At 39.2% G+C, this 21,401-nt stretch overlaps 1 protein-coding gene across 3 annotated transcripts; it reads left to right on the forward strand.

Annotated features, from left to right (window-relative positions):
- The first annotated feature begins 1,973 nt into the window (after nt 1–1,973).
- Nucleotides 1,974–20,861, forward strand: aspg (asparaginase homolog (S. cerevisiae)). Of its 3 annotated transcripts, XM_044165964.1 has the most exons (18): nt 1,974–5,612; nt 7,038–7,167; nt 7,502–7,537; nt 9,706–9,817; nt 10,037–10,162; nt 10,264–10,347; nt 11,167–11,293; nt 11,403–11,515; nt 12,843–13,028; nt 13,120–13,233; nt 13,336–13,455; nt 13,733–13,828; nt 15,017–15,180; nt 16,554–16,640; nt 17,178–17,277; nt 17,372–17,437; nt 17,597–17,644; nt 19,492–20,861. In XM_044165964.1, exons 1-18 carry the CDS (start codon nt 5,363–5,365, stop codon nt 19,534–19,536), a joined length of 2,004 nt encoding a protein of 667 aa, XP_044021899.1. In that variant the 5' UTR covers nt 1,974–5,362; the 3' UTR covers nt 19,537–20,861. The 3 variants fall into 3 exon arrangements, with proteins under 3 accessions (XP_044021899.1, XP_044021901.1, XP_044021900.1); XM_044165966.1 differs by lacking the exon at nt 17,597–17,644; XM_044165965.1 differs by lacking the exon at nt 7,502–7,537.
- Nucleotides 20,862–21,401: the final 540 nt, after the last annotated feature.

Here is a 21,401-nt window from a genome sequence, read left to right on the forward strand (position 1 = left end):
ATATATATTTCTTGTAATAACTATGAATGCAGGCATATTTGTCCATTTCTTTGTAGCCTTTACCTTTAAAATGGCTTTTTTTAAAGTTGAGTTATTGAGATATGAACATTTTTGGGGACATACTCTAGGAGCTTAAGTTTTTATTTTATGTCAGTGCCACTGTAAAAACACAAATGTACATTCTTTGGCATAATTGAGGATCACAAGTTCTTAGAACTCATAAATATAAATTACAAGAACAACAAACAAAGCTAATTTCTTGCTTTGGCACAAGTGAGAGCGTTGTTTCAAAGTGAGAAAGCTCTGTTAACTTCTGTTTCGTTATTGTGGAATGCAGGAAGACCATCTTTCAGATATCACTCCATATTTAATTTATACCAGACTCCTTTACAATGTAAAATCTCATAATCAATGTTATTAAATCAGCTCATCTTTAAGGTTTGGTAGTTTCAAATCAGGTCTAATTAAATTAGTTATCACGTTCAAAACTAATAATCATAAAATCAAGTTTTTTCAGAAACATTGTTTGCTTGTTAGCATACTTCCCAGCATGCATTGTATTTCGGGCTCTTTTTTTCAAATTTTAAGACACTTGAATGATGGAGGCTGTTATGCGTCTATTTATACATGTCTCAGATGAGTTTCAGAATCTTCTCTCTGATAAAAATCTAAACAATGTGGGGCGCCCTAGTGGCCTAAACAGTAGATCAGTGAATAAATAGAGCCATAGACTCCACTGCACAGTTCCCCCGATCTGTCATATCCTATAGCTACCTCAGTTACTGTCTCTTTATTTCTACTGTATTTGGCAGTCTGATACATTTAGCCTTGTTTCTGTTTGACTCATGTAGGAGTTGCCAAACCACAGTTTTCTTTTCCAGAAACTTAAAAATAACTTTCCCGTCTTCTTTTAGTCTCATGCCTACGCAACCTAAACATCACATTTGTGTGATGTTCAAACAGATACGTTTTAAACATTCACCATATCCACTTATTTTTGCAATCTCACTAATTTTCACAGAATCGCAGTTCATTATTAATTGACTAAATCAGTTTTTTTTTACTACTGTTACTAATCATACTGTAGCTCATGTCAGACACACACAAACATCATTTACAGAAATGATGATTATTAAGCCACTGGTCAAATCAGATATGTGTCAGATGTGTTTAACCATTATATAATACATCAGTACTTTTTTCTTTCTCTGGATCCTGGAGGCCAAACATACCTTGTTAAGGTGAAGAAATACAATCTGGTAGAAGAAGGTAGACTTGATTCAGTGGCAAACATTTTCAACCAATTTGAAATACTGACAGTGTAACTTTGCATTTAAACTTGTATAATGTATATGACTCAAGGTTACAACAGCTGAAGTTATGCTCAGAGGGACAGTGGTTCAAGCATTCCTTAAATGGGATTAGAAATTCGAGATTTATACTTATACCTCCAATACTTGCATAAAAATACCAACATACTGCAATGTGAATGTGGCATTTATATTATGCTATTGTTGTGCTGTTATGTTTTATGATCATGCTACAAATATCATTTTTAATGACATAGAGACGCTGCAAAAGGAGATCTGGCATACCAATCAAAAGAGCTATTTAAACCAGTTCTTCTTGATTCACAGTTTCCCCCCCGTGTTTCAGTGTTTTATCACATTTGTTTAATTGGTGATTTGATTATTTAAATGTTCTGTTCACTTGGATCACTTGGATCATGTTACTGTATAGGTTGTTACAAATTTGAAGCTTCTGCTCCATTTAAAGACTTGATTTGCTTTTGTGTGGCTTCAAATGAAGGACACACATGTAAATGTACTCTGTAGGTAAAAACCCTAAAGTTTTCAGATATAAAAGTGACCCCATGCTTCACCATCAGCTCTTATCCTGTAGCATGTACATGTAAATGCAATAAAAAAAACTGTAGGAGTTAAGAGATGCACAAACATACAGAAGTAATTGCTATATGTATTTATTAGCACTTATTTCACATGCAGTTTGATTTGATGAATTTCTGTTTTAAAATTTAACATGTGATCGTGCATATACCATATGGTATTAATAGCCTATAAAAAATGTATGTCCTGACAAATACTTTAACTTTTGATAAATACGTACATTTTGCTGATAAAACTTTTGTAAACTTTTAATTAAGTAGATTTTTAATGCAGTGAATCTGTACTGGAGTTTTTTACATTGTGGTATTGTTGTAGCCTTGGATTATTGATGTGTTGTGTTCTCCAGTCACTTTGGGATGTAGTTTCTTTTGGAATAATCATCAAGCTTAATTCTCTCAGGTTAATTACATCAGAACTTTCCCCTTTAAAACAACAGCAGGCACTAACAATTACTGGTAGGGGGGCATGAACTTAAATTTCACACATGCAATAATAAGTACAATACTGTAAATTACAATGAAATAATAACTATTGGAGTAATAATAATAATAATAAAACATAACTCAGCAACAGTCTAAAATTACATTGTGGACTTGAAACCAAATTTAAAATAAATAATGTATATCAGAGTGTATGGTACAGCTTAATTACACAACATAAATGAGTACGCTAAATGTAAGTAATTAATATAAAGCATGTGAAAGCAAGATATGATAGGTATAGTGAGGTTACACTACTTTACTTACTACTTTCCCAATGCTGTTATTTATTTACCCCTGAAGCTGTTGGGTGCAAATCTACTGTATTTATGTTTGTATGTATTTATGTAGTAAATATGATTCAAATATAATATTATTTAACTCTGAAAAATAGTGCAGAGGATTTTTGCTGTGACACTGTCCATCAAGTTTGTTGCACTGGAGCAATTAGAATGTTTAGAAGAAGTGAGTATTAACAAGGATGTGTGTCCTAATGAAAAAGAAGAAATTCCAGATTTACAGCCACTAGGAAGGAGGGCAGTGTCAGTTGAATTTCAAATGCAGAAAAGTAATCGATCAGAAGCATTAACTATTATGTGCTCATTAAATGAGCTACAGGTACAGGTGTTTTACAAAATACATCAATTGTGAAGTACCCATTTAATTTCATTTCTGGAGGAGAAGGCGCAGGAAAGTCTCATTTAATAAAAGTAAACACAACAGCTTTGCAATTGGTAATAATGCGTCATTGCCATATCAACATCTAAGGGAGAAAAAAGTAAAGTAAAGTACATTAAGAGCCAAATCAATCTACAAATACTGGTAGTAGATGAAATTCCCATGGTTAATCAGAAACTTTGGGCCTATATCCATGGCAGACTATGACAAACTAAACAATGTGCTGACTTTTCTCCCTTTGGCAATGTTTCTGTTATAGCTGTTGGAGATTTTTATCAGCTGCCACCAGTTAAAGGAAGGCCTCTTTACACAGAGCAATTAGGGACCAACTTATGGACAAATACTTTCAGTCACACAGAGTTGACAGAAATAGTGCGGCAAATAGACCAAGAGTTTGCCCTGGCACTAAATCAACTCAGGAAACATACCAAAGAGGAAAAACTAGTAGAGCTAGAGGATGAAGTGTTATTAAAACAATGTGAGAAAGGCATGGGCGAAGACACAGAGGACCTTCACATTTTTGCAACAAACAGTGAAGTGCAAACACATAATTTCAATATGTTGCACAAGGTATGTTCAGATATTGTGCAAATTCAAGCTCAAGATTTTGATAAAAACCCTCAAATGGGGCGATTTGCACATAAGAATACCAAAGATAAAAAAACATATTTGGATAGATTGCTTAGTGTTAGTACAAAGGCTTGTGTTATGCTTATCAAAAATATAGATGTTACGGATGGTCTGTTAATGGAGTGTTTGGCACTGTTTGTACTGTGAAATTTGATGGAAATGAGAAAAACAATTTATGTCAATTTTGATGATAGAAAGATTGGCAGAAAACTTAAGGTTAAATTTCAATTAGACAAAGCAGTGGTGTCATAAAAAATATTTCTCAGCTGGCTAAGCACATGTAGCCTTAAGTCAAGTGACATCGAGTGTCATTCAAGATTTTAAAGCCACTGCCTGCTGCTTGTTCCATGCCTTAGATTACTCATTCTATTTATTTTTATTTTTGCCACAATTTATGCTGATTGGACTTGCAATCTAAGATTAGTTAAAAAAAAGTAGGTTTCGCATATGTCATGATTTTGGAACAACATTTTTTGCAGTATCAAAATTCTTTTAATAGAATCACGGGGGTCCATAGATACTATGTGCAAAGATCAGATTCACCGCTTAGCAGGAGTTAGCAGGAGTTGACGGACTTCTTAATTGACCTTAGCTTGCAGTGAGTCAAACTTGCCACACACCAGTGGATGTGCTGAACAAATTTCAGCCCTGTAGGACGTACGTGTGATTTTCTGTGATTTTTTCTGAAGTTTGGAATGGAATTTGTTGTAATAAACCACGCCCACTTTTATAATTACCAAATTTTATGCATCAACTGAGTCTTGACCCATGATCGTGTATACCGAATTTCGTACGAATCTATGCAGCCGCTTACGAGATATAAACGTTTGCATTTGTAGCGCCACCTAGTGGCCGATTGGCGCCAAATTTTTCCTGAGCCTTGTTGGAGCACGAGAAAGTACTGGCCCAAGTTTCGTGTTAATCGGACAAACCTATGTGGAGATGTGACATAATTTCCTGTTTCACTGCAACCTACAGGAAGTTTACAACTTCCTGACCTTTACAACTTGCACATTTTTTGGAGTATCAAAATTATTTTAATATCATTTGATCATGAGGGTCCATAGATTCCACGTGCAGAATTTCGTGTAGATCGGACTCATGGCATAGGAGGAGTTCGAAAAAGTAGGTGTTTGCATATTTCCCGATTTTGCGGAGAAATATAGGCGGGAATGGGCGTGGCCTATATTACAGGCTGCAGCTCAATTCAGGAAACGCGTGCATGTAAGGTTTGCGGCGTCCTCTGTGGGAGTTACTGGCCAGAACGCGTTTACCTTGATTATAGCGCCACCTGCTGGTTGACATGTGTCATTTTTGGTGTGTGAGGCGTGTGCACGGTTCTATACCACCCCTGTGAATTTCACTTGCATAGCTCTTACGGTGTAGGCTGCAGTACCACTTTTACCAACGGACAAAAATAAAAACAATAAATAAAATTCTGAGCGATTCCAATAGAGTTCAGTACAAGTCAAGTACTGTAGTCTACGTGAAACTATACTTAAAACCATGGTCCCACTCTGTTTACTACATCACGTGGTTACAGTGGACGCTGCTTTTCTGTATATAAGGCAGAAGAAACGGTACCTACAGCAGCTAAAGCGAGCCGTGGTTTGAACACTTGAAACAAGCGCTTTTAAAGGGGCAGCAGCGGCTCACTTGTACGTCATCATGGCGGACTCCAGCTTCAACAACATGAAATCCCTTGCCCGGGCATTGTCACAACCAAAACTGGATCTGATAGAAATGGCTGATGTTTGTCCTCCGCGAAGTATTCAGCTTCATCCCTGCCGAAGGAGAAAGTTGACGAGCTGCAACTCGATTGAGTCCCTAGAGACGGCGACTTCGCCTTCCGTCGCCGAGGCGCGAGTCCTGGTTATCAACACTGGAGGAACGATCGGGATGACGCTTCATGATAACGGTAGCTATGGCTAACTTAACTCATTTTATCTCTTTTTCTGTCCAATGCCCATCGGCAACTCTAGCGTGGCAGCTTCGCCAGCACAACAGGTAGCTTGTTGCTAGCGGGTTTGGCACATGTTGCTCTCATGTTACTGTGAGCATGAGATATGGTGTAAGCCCTGCGTGACAACAACATGCAACTGCATCCTAAAATAGTCCCGCTAACCGCTTAACTACACAGCCGAAGCTAGCTAATAACCGTTAGCAAGCTAAATGAAACTGCATTGGTGTACACATCAGCATGAATTGAAGTTTGTGAATCTCTGAGGGAGGCAATGCTAAAGAGACTGTACAAGCTGCCCCCTCATGATGTAGTTGGAGCAACATCACAGATTCTCTCAATGAATAACCAGATGTTGACATGAGGACAACATCTGCAGCACGTGGAGTCAAAATAACATTCAAAGGTCCTACCAGGTAAAAGCTGGAACAAGACTTCTCCATCAATGTTTCACTTCCTATATTAAAAGACATTCTGTTATTTACTTTGTAGTATTTACTCACCCCATAATGCAGCATTGTTTTGATAAATGCTATATAATGTTTGTGTATATATATTGTAGGCTAGTTTCTAAATCTGATTAAATGGCCTGGAGCTGACACTTTTCACTGAGTATGCTTAAATGTGGATATGTAGGTCCATTAGTCTACATGCACACACAACATGGTGTCTCTCACATTTGTTATGTTTAAAGACACTGGGATCATCCATTTTTAGCCAGGGATGGCGGAAATATCTTGACAAATGCTTGTCCTGGAATTTGGAAATTACACGACCAAACCTATGCTATGTCCCAGTTACTGAAACATGAGTTGAGTCTACTTTGGACCTCTGATATGTTTACTTTGTGTTCTCTAGGGTTATGATTGCATGGCCATTTCCCCCTTTACTGTTAATAAAGTATACCTATCTTTCTGTCTTGATTTTATGAAGGAAGCTTTCTTGATGTCGTCAGGCCTCATGCTCATGTGGCTGTCTGTCGCCACGTGTCATCTCATTTTGTTGTGAAGTATTTCTGCTGGCGTTCATTCAGATTGCACAGAGCCACAGCTCCTCTACAGCGGCAGTGGTGCTGTGCCCACTGTATTCACAGTTCTTCACTTTTTTATTATAGATTTTATAAATGTACCTAGTTCAGTAGCCTAAAAACTATTAACTCAGTGTATGTAAGAATCATAACATAAATGGATTTTTCATCTTGTGCAACAATGACATTTCTTACATTCACCACTAGGGTTCAGTATGAGACTGTTGTGTGGTGTTGACATGGTTGTAAATCCCCTGTAAAATTCTCCTACATTGTTACTGATTAACAGTAATCCCACAGGAAGCAAGCTATGAAATATCACAATAACCAGTTTTTTCTGTTTCTGTAACCCACAGTGCTTGCCCCAAAAGCCAATGCTTTTGTGATGAGCCTGCGCAAGTTGCCCATCCTACACGATGAGATGTATGCCCAGCAGACCAGCCTATATGACTACTATGACTACTCTGAGAACACGCTGGTCCTGCCGTAAGTGCACTCAGAATTGCTCCCTGCTCAGTCAGCATATAGCTATAACTTTATTCAGTTAAAATTACAATAACCTATGCACTCAAATCAATTAGTTTTTCCTCTACTTGTATTATTGCACAATACTGTATAACATAATGGAAAAAATGAGAATGAAATCATATATATGCTTGTTAGACATTAGTATATATTAGACTACAGTTGGTATTATGGTCTTACAGTGCAAGATACATTACATATCAGAAAAAGCAGAGGCTGGATGGAGGCTCACTCTCCTAAGAACAGAATAGTAATAGTTTTACTGATTCTAAACTGCTTTTTGTTGCTTTAACAGAAAGCCAACGCCCCATTCTGACCATCTATTTCACAGGTGCTGTAGTACTGGTAGCATTGTGTGTGCCTGCACCGAGCTTCAGAGTGGGTTGATGTCCTCGCTGTCCCTTAGACTGAATGTTAGGGTGTGCTTGCCTGACAGGAAATGCATGCCGACGTGGCCTTTGGCAATAGGAGAAAATACCAGGCAGGACACAGGAGCACGGAGCTGTGTATTGCTAGAAGTATTTTTGTGTCTCTTACTCTGCAGCTGCTAATGCCAACTCTGTCACCAACAAGCCAGCTGCTTTAATGTGTGGCAGAGGAGTAGCCCAGCTGAGATAAATGAATGTTTCTTGGAGGTTTAGTTTGTGAAAAGCTGCTGATGTCTGTCTGGTGCATGTGCTGTGGAGCAGTGAGAGTGGAGCTTGTGACGGGGGCCTCTACCACAAATGTAAACTTACTCATTCATTTCACTACCCCCCTTCATGTTGACTACCACTGTGAAAGTCTGCTGAGTGGCAGGGTGGAGTGGGACGTATGGTAAAGATAAGGTATCCACACATCAGGCGGTGGTGGTTAAGCCTTGAGGTTGAGGGTATGTGAGCAGTTTGTGATCCGTTTGTTAGGCTGTTCAGTTTTACTGTCTTCAACCTCACACCATTTCCACACCTTCAGCAACTATACAAGAGCTCCCTGTTTGTTAATTAGCTGCTTTGTAAATGTTTTAAGTGCTAGCAATCAGTTTGTTTGGACTAATATTAAACCTTTGCTAACATAATATTAATATTTACTTGAATATGTGAGCATGTTTTTATTACATTTCCTACTTTCTTTAGGTGTTCAGCATGATTTACATTTTAATATTTGCTCATCCTTGAGTTGGAATAGTGTTAATATTAACTGAAGTAGGCTCATATGCAAGTCTAATGGGCATATTGTTGATAGTATGCTCAGCCTATGTTGAAAGAGGGAATTAGTTTATTGATTTATTGAAAAGCTTTATTCATGTGATGTTGAGAAGCAGCACCACAAGGCCATTTGCCCCCCACCTCCAACCTTCTTCTTCCACTTCTCAAGTCCCCCATCACACACACACACACACACACACACACAGACATTCATTATTCTTAAGCTCTGAGGCAACTTAGCACAGGTATGCTGCTTTGCTTAGCTTTGCTACACCTTAGGGTACACTGCCAGATAATGAATGAATAACTGGTGATTTGAATAGTGTTTTCTTGTGGCACTTTGGCTTCAACATTATCAACAACATATGTTCTAGGGTCATGTGTGGACTTAAGGCTAATTGGAAGAGTGTCTGTAGGACCCCTGTTTGGGTGGACTGGGGCTTGCTTACTCTTCCCCCTGCTGTTCCATTCAGCTCCTGTCTCCATGCTGTAAGGCTGCCCTATGGTAATGTAGGGGGGTGTCCCACCCGGTTCCTGTAAAGGGGAGATTAAAAAGAAAATCTTTCCATGGCTGTTTAGTCAGTCACGCTGCCTTATACGGAATATCGCAGGTGGGGCCGTGGGACGCCTGAGTTAAACTCCACTTCGAGGCGACATAAATATGTATATGTGCAGGCTCCCTCCCTTGTAATTGGAATGAAAAAGAAACAGGCTTTTGCTCTAACCTGAAATGACTCACCAAATAACCCTCAAGATATGTCAAATCAGCCTCCTTATGTCCCTCAGCTTTGCCTGAATTTACAAAACACAGTGGTAAAGCTCCACAGAACATTAGGACTTTACTGTGGAAAGGACAAAATGGCAAATTGCTGCTCTCGCTAACAGTATGCCTACCATGCCCCTCCCTTTTACACTTCCAGAATTCTCTCTTCGTGTCTGAAACAGGTTTTGGCATCCTGCTGCTGAGACAGAAGGCCCAACTAAATAGACTTTGTCTCGCTTCATAAAGTCAGCTTGGTTTTTAGCATTCCCCTGTCCTTCTTTAAACTCACTTCTCACATTTAACCAGAACTTGATCCAACATTGTTAAATGAGCACAAGGAAGACAAACAATCATTTGTCACAGTGAAGATAATAATCATTTGTTTTAACCATGTGTCCTTTTTATTTGTTTTGGAGTGAACGTGTGCACAAACTAAGACTGAAACCACTGATTCATTTTGGGCTGTTTGTCCTGTTTTGGTTTTTGTGTGTATGATAATTAAATTTGTGTATATAATGACAGAAACTCATACATACTTCTCTCTCTCTCCAGGCTGAGTAAAGACAATAAGAGGATAATCTACACAATTTTAGAGTACAGCCCTTTGCTGGACTCCTCCAATATGACTACAGATGACTGGGGTAGAATTGGAAAGGACATTGAGGTACTTGCTGCTGGATCTATTTCATTGTTGGATTTTGATTGACTTCATTCCTAAATAAACATCACATGATTTTATGCTTTTAAAAGCTAGGCATCAATTAATAATATAATGTTTATATTGCTCATAAAATACAGCATATAATATGGTGTTATAATTGTGTTTATGTTGCCATCTACAATTATCCACATTATGTGGTCTTTTTTTCTTGTCTGACTTCAGAAAAACTACGAAAACTTTGATGGTTTTGTGATCCTTCATGGCACAGACACTATGGCTTACACAGCCTCTGCTCTGTCCTTCATGTGTGAACATTTGGGCAAACCAATCATTCTCACCGGCTCACAGGTAAGAGCTGCTGTCCTCTAACAAACAAAAAAACAAAATGTGTCTGGAGCATTTTATAGCATTTACTGCCTTTTTTAAGATAAGACACGTTCTGTCTTCAGGTGCCTATCTATGAGATGAGGAATGATGGCAGAGACAACCTGCTGGGGGCGCTGCTGATTGCTGGCCAGTTTGTCATTCCTGAGGTGAGGAAATGGAGATGGGACATAAATGCTACTCACCCACATGATATTAGATTCTCAGACATTTAGCAGCCTCAAATAAGCAAAGTCAGGAATTGCTGTATTTGTGAATGTGAGACAGAAACAGAAAATATGAGACTCTAGATGATCACCGGTAGTGACTTTCTTTTGTGAGCTTTCCTTTTATTACTTCAACTTCAACTTAAACTTTAACTTTATTGTCCCTGAAAACATAGAACACACAGAGAATTAGGCCCACGGACTGAGTTTCATAAAACATGAATACATCAAGTGACAACAAGAAATCTGGAGTATGTTTAGCCATCACCAAAAACATCATCAGCCCTCAGTAGTTAAATGAAATTAATTATCAGCTGAGTCCTCATTATCAACATTTAATGTGGGGTTGATAAATGATAAATTAAATTAATTCTAAATGTACTGATAAATGAAAAGAATTATATTAAAAATATTATAAATCTATATATTTGTTAATGTGTTGACAGGTGTCAACACTAACAAAAGGTCTCCTGAACGACTTGTCTGATGAGAATAAACGATGGTGTTTCGCAATACTATAAAACAATTACCAGAACAGGAAGAACACTGAAAAGTGTTATCTACCGTCTAGATATCTATGTTGATATGGTGATATGTTTTCATTGACAGGCATTTTGTAATGAGTTGTGATCAAACAATTCCATCTTTAGATGTGTATACGCAGGTTTCCATGTATATGTTAAATCCTGTGGCGTTAAAATGGATTTTATCTCAGTAGAGGAACAAATGTTGTGCATTAAATATATCTTTGTCTCCATTCAGGTGTGCCTGTATTTCTACAACAAACTCTACAGAGGTAACCGTGTGACCAAGGTGGATGCTGGGAGTTTCAATGCGTTCTCCTCTCCTAACTTGGCTCCTCTGGCTACTGCTGAAGTGGATATTACAAGTAAGCCAGTGTTGTAATCTGTCACTTTTCTTCAGATGTCCAGAAGAGTCTCTTTTTAAATTTAAAAAAAAAATGTATATGTATCTGTTTTCCCCCATCTTTCCTTTAGTCAACTGGGATACAGTGTGGAGGGCAAACACCACAGCAAAGTTTCAAGTCAGCACTGAGCTGAACAGGAACGTAGGCCTGCTCAGGCTGTTCCCAGGAATCACATCTGCTACTGTAAGTGGCTCAGCCCCTGAACTGCACCGGAGATGTTTATTCTGTCTCTGTCATAGTCACCTAATGTCCAGAGGTTACTTGTTGTCCTTGGTTGTTGTGACACACAACAGAATAATTAATAGGTGTTTTTTTTTTTTTTTTCTCTTTGGGGAATTGTTCTGCAGCTCACAGTGTGATGTATTGCCTCTTGCACAGACTTGACTGATATGTCCAGACTGCTTGGTGGTACAATCCAGACAAAGGAATCACATTACTGATCACTCGTTACCTGCTTTAAATATAATTATTTGCATAATCATAAGGTTAACTTTATCTCCCAAGTATACTCTAATGTCATTCCATTATTTATAGGTAATTACACAGTTTCAAATCAACACAAATTATATTTAGTCAAATGATGAAAAACTTAATCAGCATGGTGTAAATATTCAAGCCAAGAATGTATCCCTTCTTAGTGCATTAATATGTAATTAAAGATATGTTCTTCAAAGGTAACTGCTCACAACAGTTGTTTTGTCTAACTGCAGTAAAATATAGTTAACTTTAATTTAATTGTGCTATTACCCGTCTTCCGCTACCTTCCCGGTCATGTAAACTGCCGTCAAAGCTCAGCCCAGAGAAAGATGAGAAGGAGTTATGGGCCATGACCAATCACCCTGTAAAGAGGGAGGACTGGCATAGATACTCTAACATTTAGCTGCACCTCCCCCTGCAGAGGCTGCTGGGAGAGTGACTTTACTGTCTCAATCTGCTCCCACTGCCCAGCTCGGCTATCAAGACTTCCTTACAGCATTTAACTGCCTTTATGAGGCGCCGTTTTGATTAGGCACCAGGCTCTCGTGTGCCCACTGCCTCTGCTGTATGAGAGCTTGATTGGTAATCTGCGTCAAACATTTCTAGTCAAACTGCTTATCACATCAGAAAAATAGTGACTGAACTTGGCACTTTTAGTGTCACCTTCTTCTTACATTTTATGGTAACTGCCCTGGTCTTGCCAAGTGACTTTATGCTTGCTAACACCTTCAGATTAATTGCTCTCCTTTCTGCCATTTCAGTCATCTGCCTTTCTAGTCATATGCCATGGCTAATGATGTGGTATGGGGCCTCCTGGTGCCAGCCAACCAGTGACTGAGATACTGGTTGCATAGACGGCACCAGATGGGCTTTTAGGAGAGTGGATGGACTCATGCATTTGAGTGAAAGATGCTGCGGGACAAATAACATGGAATACTAATTCTTCAATTTGATTCTACACAGTTGAGCAGCCAGTTCAGTTGGCCATAAATTTTGGGAGTTTGTCATGTGAATCCTTGGTATATGTGTCCAGGTGAGGGCTTTCCTGCAACCGCCCATGCAGGGTGTTGTCCTGGAGACCTATGGCAGTGGAAATGCCCCCGATAACCGTCCTGACCTGTTAGAGGAGCTGAAGAAGGCCACTGACTCTGGTGTCATCATCATCAACTGCACCCAGTGTCTGAGGGGCACTGTGTCTGCATCTTACGCCACTGGCAAAGTACGTCCAATCCTGACCCACCTTTACTACATTTTGTCACATTTTTGAGACTTGAGAATCAATCAAATGACACATTCCTATGACTTCTCAGGTGCTGATGGATGCAGGGCTGATAGCTGGTGGTGACATGACTCCAGAGGCTGCCCTGTCAAAGCTGTCCTATGTATTGGCCAAGAAAGAGCTTGATCTAACTGCCAAGAAAAAGGTTGGTGTCTACCAGTAACAGGACCTCCACATAGATAATAATAATATAAGAAGAAAATAGTGAACAGGTGTGGTGTGTGTGTGTGTGTGTGACACTGTCCAGATGATGAGTCAGAACCTGCGAGGTGAGATGAGTGCTGACTTAGCAGGAGCCAAGCTGTGTCTGAGCGACAGCCGTTTCATCCAGGTCATCGCCAAGTCTCTGAGCATCAGCTGCAAGGAGGTGAGGGCACCACCTATACCCAGACTTAAACAGTGCGACCACCTATCGTTTCACCAAACAAACCGTTAATTAGGATTTCCAACAAACCACTTCTTTTCATTTTGCCTTATTTGACGACAAAGCCAATTTCTATAAAGGTCATGATTAGACAATTTTGAAAGACTATTCCAAAACTTGTTTAGAAGGTGAAGTTCATTAATTTAAAAAACAATGAGGTTCAGTCATTACACATTCTGACAAGTAGCAGTTTTCTGATTAAAGTCTGTGGTGTATGCAGGAGCTGGAAGCCATCCGTGATGCCCTGACTCCCCCACTGGCATGTGCTGCTGCTAAGATCGGAGACATAGAGGTCTTAGAAGCCCTAAAGGATATGGTAAGCAACCCTACAATCTCTACCACACATATGTGCAGTTGCTAATCATGACCTGTTTTTGATTGTTAGTCAAGAATATAATAACCCTTTCATACACACACCCTGGGAGTATTGCGGTTTGTTTCTAGGAGTGTTGTACAGGGAAATGTTCTATGGGCTTATCTTTGTCATACGTGGTCAACGCACACAGGTGAACCTTTCACTCTCGTGATTCACCGACAGATTTCCAGGGTCACTCTTCCACTATTTGGGGGGGGGGGGTATGGGAAACACACAAAGCCAAACAAAACATGGGGCCAGACCGCTAATACAGGCCTAGAGTTGCCCCAGTGGTCACATGTACATGTTTGAATGTGGCTTGACTGGTGTGCTGTCGCTGCTTGGATTACCCTACAGTTTCTAAGGACAAATTAAAAGTACTATCTTTATATTGTTACACTTTGATAAAAGCTTGACAATTAAATGAAGCCCAGTGGTTGTTTAATACATTTTCCCTCCTTGTGATGAACTTTTGTTTCAGTTTAATTTTCATTTATCCCCCTACTCCTCATTTATTTGGCTGTAGCCTCTGTTCTGCAAGTGCTGCCGAACAGTAATAAAGAAAGTTACAGAAATTGCTTTTATTGTCAACACATCCCATTAGGGAAAACTAAAAATAAGTCTGTCTCACAATACTTTCCAACTTCCCTAAACTGTCTGTGGCACTCAGCCCTATTTCCATTTCTTCCCACTGAAAACATAAATCTTTGAAGACCGATAACAAACATAGATTAATTTTAAAAGCCTTAGTAATTTCCTTAAACAGCTGGGTACTGTAGCTTCTCAAACAAGGAGAAACAACGTCTTTGGTGGGGACTATTTTCAGCTGCAGATTTGGTACACTAGTGAGTATTTACGGCAGCAGGTCAGTGAATGTGGGATGGAAGAATTGTGAACAGTGCCCAGGCTCATTGTAATGAAGTAATGTCATGTTTTTTTATAGTTTTTGGACAATAATGGAGGTCTATGGCACAGAGGAGAAAGCTATATCAGGCTTTGGCCTCACAGATAATACTTCAATCAATTTATTGTTGGTTTTGGTCTTTTAAGTTTATTTCAGATTTGTTGACAATAAGAAAAATATAGAATATCACCAGACTTATCCTGAAACCACCAGGTGAAGTACACTGATGTTTTCCTTTGGCACAGGGCAGCAGCTTGTGTCTGGGTGACTATGATGGACGTACACCCCTACATATTGCTGCATGTGAGGGCCACCTCGAACTGGTGAAGTACCTACTGAGTCATGGAGCTACAGTCTATGGTAAAGATCGCTATGGGGACACACCCCTGTGCAATGCTGTACGCTTCAGGTAAGACTTATCTCATTTTAAACAATAAGGGCTGATGTGTTTGTTTTTATCTATCTGTTGAAGTAATACTGTCATTTATGAAGCCGCAAACACAACATTTAAAATTCCCCTTTTGGCCATTAGCAACCATTGAGTGTTCCCTGAAAATACGTTGTTAATAGCTGCTATAGAGGGGACTTCATTAAATGAGCTGCTGCAAGGTAGGGAATCTGGCTCTGCTTAAATGACAGGAATAGAGCCGCGACTGTGAGAGGGGGGGTTGAAACCAGGGGAGCAACTCTTAATGGAGTTTAGAGGCCAGGCAATAATTATAAACTAATTAGGCTAATTGTCATCTGACAGTTTAGACAGTGTTTATTTTTTACCAAAGCTGTTTTTTAATTTTTGTCATTCATTGACATTGCTGTAAATGTCTATCAGGGAAAATCCACGCTTAATGTTTCAGTTTTAGTGCTATGTTGAGCCTCAGGGTGAAAACGTTGTATGTGTTGACACTGTGCCAAATGTGTGTTGTCCTATTTTAACGGTTGGCACTGCAAGTATGGACTTGTTTCCTTTGTGATAGAAGAGGGATACATTGGAGCGCTAAACACCTGTTGTTACACTTCCTATGCTACACACCTCTGCTTGCTTTGCCCTTCCTAAATGTATTTAATGAAATGACACTAAGTAATAAAACTGGACTTTTGAGTACCTGTCAGGATATTAGCATGTCTGACCCACTTTGAATGTCTCTGACATTTCACAGTGCACTACAGCCTGATGCCCATATAAGGAGTGGCAGAGAGTTTAGAAAAAGAAGGGTTAAAGAACAAATATGGGGAGTGTCCACTGAACCAGTCCTACCAACCTGCTCCCAGTTTCACAGATGAGAGATACTGGCTTCTTCACGCTTTACAGGAAGTCTTTCTTTGGCTATACCTCTACATCTAAACAATTAAGCGTCAAATTGAACTGTTGGGTAACTTACCTTTATTACATAGCACGCTCAGCTCTTATTAATAAACTCAGCTGCTCAGTGGTGAACAATTTTAGGCCTTTTGTTTTATTGTTAATTTCATGTCACCGCCAATGTCACTGCAGACAAATCCTGCGTGGGCTGTTCATCGCCTGCGACTAGGAACTTGTTCTTACATGCCAAACTACAATCACTGCCACACTGACTCTCTCTATGAAAGTCCAAATTTAAAAGTTTATAAGTGACGGCATCAAATTAAAATGTTTAAAAACATTATATCTAAATTATGCTTCTTAACAGGATTTATCAGGTGATGATTTCAGTATCAGCTGATTGTGATATGCTAGTAGTATTTATATATTACATATACAGTAATAAATATATAGCTCTATTGCATGTCCTCTAACTGATTTAGGCACAAGAAGGTTGTGCAGCTGCTGAGAAAGACTGGAGCCCACTTCTCCAGAGACAAGTTGGAGGAAGCAGGAACAGAACTGTGCAAGTGAGACACACAACAAGCATGTCTTCAAACAACTGCCCACATGTACAGTCACAAACGTCTCAGTTGCTAAGCCATCCACAGTGACCCATCCTACATATTTGACACAGGAACAACCAGTTGTCCCACTGTTACACAAACTGTAGGAATGCCCCCCGGCAGCATAGCTTTGAATCTGTTCTGCATCTCAAGTGTCAGCAAGTATATGACACACTGGCTGGCCCCTGTTTATATATCTACCTGAGACACTCGACAGGTTTTGTCAAGACAGTTCCAATTTACAGTTTCAGAAACACGCCTTTTGTGAGGCACGATGAGTATGGCTTGTGTTGCTATTAAGATAAAACGAAAACATATGTGAGTCATGAAGCCCAGCATTATTGATTTTGTTCCCTTTGATGTGCTTTCCCAGTTTCGGACAAGCCTCTTTACACAACAACTTGTTGTTCACCCAGTGTCTATTTGATTGTGTTAATAATACTGATTTTGGGGAAATTGAGCCTTTTGCCGTAATAACTCATAACATTTCCTGTGTGTCAGCCTGGCAGCCAGTGGAGACCTGGAGGGCCTGGAAATCTGGAGCCTTGCCGGAGCGGATCTGAATAAACCAGGCTATGACGGACAGACAGCAATTCAAGTGGTGGGTTCTAGGGACACATATTCCATGTTAATAACACTTAAAAAAAAAAAAAATCAAAGTAAAACCCCTTCTCTCTCATTCTTACCTGTCACAGGCCAAGACTGTTGGCAAAAAGGAAGTGGTGGCATTTTTAGTCCAACTCATGAGCAATAAATCCAAGGTAACTGCTATTCTCCATTCTAGCTGCTTTATATCTCTATTTCTTTCATGCCAAACACCCACAGCTTTAACTTAATATGCATGCTAGTGCAACACTCAGATTGGTATAATTCTCTGTCTATAATTCTCTCAATTACATGTTTGTCTTGTTTAATTTCAGATAGTATTTGGGGAATATAATGAGGATGATGATGATGATGATGATGAGGTAAATGAGATGTAGAGAACGTGTGTGTTTCCCAATATGCACATTTCCTATATTAAACATGAGATCCCCCTTTGCATGGCTGCTTTGGCACCCCTTCATCTTTGAGTACATCACCTTGTGATTTATCAATCCATCCAGCCATTTTATAAACTCCCTATCCTGCTGTGGGTTGTGTATTCCAGCATGCATTGTACAAGAGGCAGGTTACACCCCCTGGATAGGACAGTCTATCAAAGGACTAAAACACACACAACAAACACATTCACACCTACAGGCAAGTTAGAGCTGCCAATTCACCTGGCACCTGGAGGGAACCCCATGCAGACAGTGGGAGAACATCTCCACACAGGAAGGGATCAGTTGGCTCTGCTGGGGTTCAAACAAAGGACTTTTTTGCTAGCAACAGTGCTAATCACCAAGTGCCCAAAGGGCCTTTGTGCATATTATATTTTAAATAACATATATATGATACACAGTAAAATGCAATAAAAGAGATTTAAAAAGATGGAACGAAAGAGTGTAGGAGAAAAAATGGTATTTGTTATTGAAAAGTACATTCCTAAAAAGAAAAAACCCATAAGCTGTGTTTTTGAGTAGAATTAGTGATTAATCGATTGACTGAAAATTAAACAAACCGTTTTGATAATCTTTTAATCCCTTAAGTCAATCAAACATTTACTGGTTCCAGCTTCTCAAATGTGAGGATTTCCTGATGTTCCTCTCTTTTCTAGTATTGTTAATCAGTTTCTGGGAAATTGTGATTTATGATGTTTATACGATTTAATCTTCTTAGTCTATAAATTGAAAATACAATCAACAGATTAATTGATAAGTAATGTCTGTGAATTTTGTCTGTTGTGTAATCATTGGGTCTAAAAGTGATGCTGATAATTGTTTGATGTTACTGACACTGTTGAATTGCGCTACCATGCTGTACCGAAAGCAAATTCCACGATAAGGTAATTGTTAGTTGCAGCCCTATTTCTGAGAAGCAACCATTACCTTTTGAATTTAAGATAAGCATGCCTCAGACCTTTCTGTTTTTCTTTTTCTTTTTTTTATTCTAATTTTTTATTGGAATATACAGAGGTCCATAAAGACAATGTGATCATTGTAACAAGACATTGAAGCCTTATCTAGCCAAGCCTTCTGTGAAAACGGTTGTAACCGAAAAACAATAAAGCTGAGTAACAATATATGATACAGAAGCAAATAAGGACCAATAAAATGAATATAAAATACAGATCTAGAAAATGAAATGCATAACTGAAAACCGAACTTAATAAAAAAGAACCAGAACGTTGGGGTGTACCTTCATGATACTCACTTCACTCAAATAAGGAAACAAAATTTAAAAATGGACAGAAATTCACATCAAACAAATGGTGGACACACAGGTGCAATGTACAAAATCGAACTCTCATAATTTTCAAAAATGTTTCCCATTGCAGTCTAATAGAAAATGTTATTCTTTCCATCCTAAAAATGTCATAAATAATGTCAATCCAATCATCAATTGTATGTATTTATGGTTTTAGCCACTTAGAATACAGAAAGGGTATTTGGTAGAAGAGGTAGCATTTTCTGAAGGCAGGGCGCCCAGATACAGGGTCTCCAGTTTTAAATGTAATGTCCACCTGGTGCACTTGTAAAATTTTATGAACCTCCAGACCTTTCTGTTTTTCATCAAGACAATGTCAGATAAAAATCTGATCACCTTTGTGCCTGCCCACAAATGCCTGTGAATGCTAAACCTGTGCAGCCTGCTTTACACCAGGCTTAACACCTCTCACCTCCCCAGTGCTCCATATTAATCCTGTCTCTTTTTGTCTCTGTCTCTGTGGCAGAGCGGTGGAGTGATCGAGTTCACCGCCGCCCCCACAGGACTGTGAGCAGACGCTACCTCAGGCAACAGGAATCGTCCTCTGCTTACGTCCACTTCCTGCCAAACTGTCCTTTTACACACCGTCCTGTTGAATTTCACAGTCGCTTTCACTTGGAATGTCAGCACAATGCATATATTTGCATACTTTTTAAAGCCATCACGGCTTACAGTTTTTCCCTCCAAACCCATTGATAGCACAACATTGTGTAACCACTGCTTTGAATGCACAATTCCCAACAAGGGAAACACTATATGTATGTATGTATGTGTTTGATTGTTGCACAGTAGTATATGCACTATGAAACGTATTATCGTAAATGTTTGAATCAAATGCTTTTATTACTAAGTATGAACAACAGACTTGATTATTGTGATGTCCAATCAGGGAATTAAGGGTTGTCTTCACCTGCGCTGTATTAACATAGACAGTGCTGAAACCTCCCATTACTCCTTCAACAGTGAAGGAGGGTGCTTTAATTTTTGCTTTTATGCCGAAAGAGTTAAAGAACTCTTACAACTACAATGTTACTTTAAAAAGTCATGCTGCCTCTTGCTATAGCAATATATGCATGAAACCTGGAACTGCAGGGTGCATTCACAGATTTTATTGTTGTGCTTATTTCTACAGTGATATGCTGGAAAGTGTCATGTAAACTAATGAAAATAAGGTTGTCTTTTTATTATCTGGGATGTTATCCAACTGTAGCACCTGACCACTTCGGTCTAAATATACCTCTGCACCTGAAGCAGAGGGGTTTCATTTCCTTCTGCTCAAACAGACACTACGAAAATCTACATTTACCTTTCAGACTCATCCAGCCTGTTTCATGTGCTGATTGTTGAGCTGGAAGAGTCACATATCTCCCTTTGAAATGAAAAGGGGAAATTCAGACTATTGTGTGAGCCAGATAAAGACTTAAAACTGCAGGAGTTTCTGTGTTCCTCATATGTATTTTGAATATCCTGTTATATTTTTTGTGTCCATGATCTCAAACTAATGACTTATTGTACTTATCTTTGTTGTGCACCGATTAAATGATGTTAAATATTGCTACTCTTGTTTGACATAAATTACTTTTTAAACCAATCTACGTCAAGGTCTGGGTTTTTGTTTTTTGTTTTTACACTTTAATATTGTCACCTGTAAGGGAATCTTCTGTGTTTACATGTGACTTTAAAGTGCAAACGAATTTGAAATGACTTGAAAATGTCTCCTGCTGTTTCCAATGATGTTATTGTCTCACTTTTGTGTCCAAAAAGTGTGAGAAGGGTGTGTGAGAAAGTATTCTTCTGTGGCGAAAAAAGCAACAGAAATAAATCTCTTGTTTCAAAGCAGTGTCTCCTGTGATTGCTACTGTGTTGCACCAAACCCTGAAACTCACATGAAACCGTGCATGTGCTGCTCCTGGCTAAAGATTCCGGAGCAATTTCCTATTTGACATGTTTTTCTGTATGAATTAGCGCACCGCTAACCAATTGGTGGAGGTCAGTTCTGTTAGTGTGCAGAGTTCCTTTGTGTTCTCTACAGAAATGTGTTCTGAATAATAATTGGATTCATTGTGACTGCAGGAGGCCTTTAGGAGGAATACTACATCAAACCCAAACATGGAGCTTGTTTAACACCTTTCTGTGTGAGCTCTCACTGTCTGACTGAGTTAAATTCACCAGAAATTAGACTAACTCATAAGACAAAGACATGTCATAAAATTCCAAATGTCCATGTGACTTCTCAGCCTGCAGTGGCTGGTATTTGCTATCTCTATCTTGAGGGCGGCTGCCCCGTCATGCTCCTTGCTGGTGGAACCCAGCTCATCCGGTTGGACCAGCATGGGCCTCATTCCTCCCTGAATGAGAGGCTTGTATGAACCAAAC

Source organism: Siniperca chuatsi, linkage group LG15, assembly GCF_020085105.1.
Source record: "Siniperca chuatsi isolate FFG_IHB_CAS linkage group LG15, ASM2008510v1, whole genome shotgun sequence".
Taxonomy (NCBI): Eukaryota; Metazoa; Chordata; class Actinopteri; order Centrarchiformes; family Sinipercidae; genus Siniperca; species Siniperca chuatsi.

Excerpts from the sequence above, each read along its gene's own strand:
- aspg (XM_044165964.1), top strand. The coding sequence starts at position 5,363 with ATGGCGGACTCCAGCTTCAACAACATGAAATCCCTTGCCCGGGCATTG. Across the intron at positions 13,029-13,119 it reads CATCTTACGCCACTGGCAAA|GTGCTGATGGATGCAGGGCT; the intron begins GTACGTCCAATC and ends ATGACTTCTCAG. Across the intron at positions 13,456-13,732 it reads TGAGCATCAGCTGCAAGGAG|GAGCTGGAAGCCATCCGTGA; the intron begins GTGAGGGCACCA and ends TGGTGTATGCAG.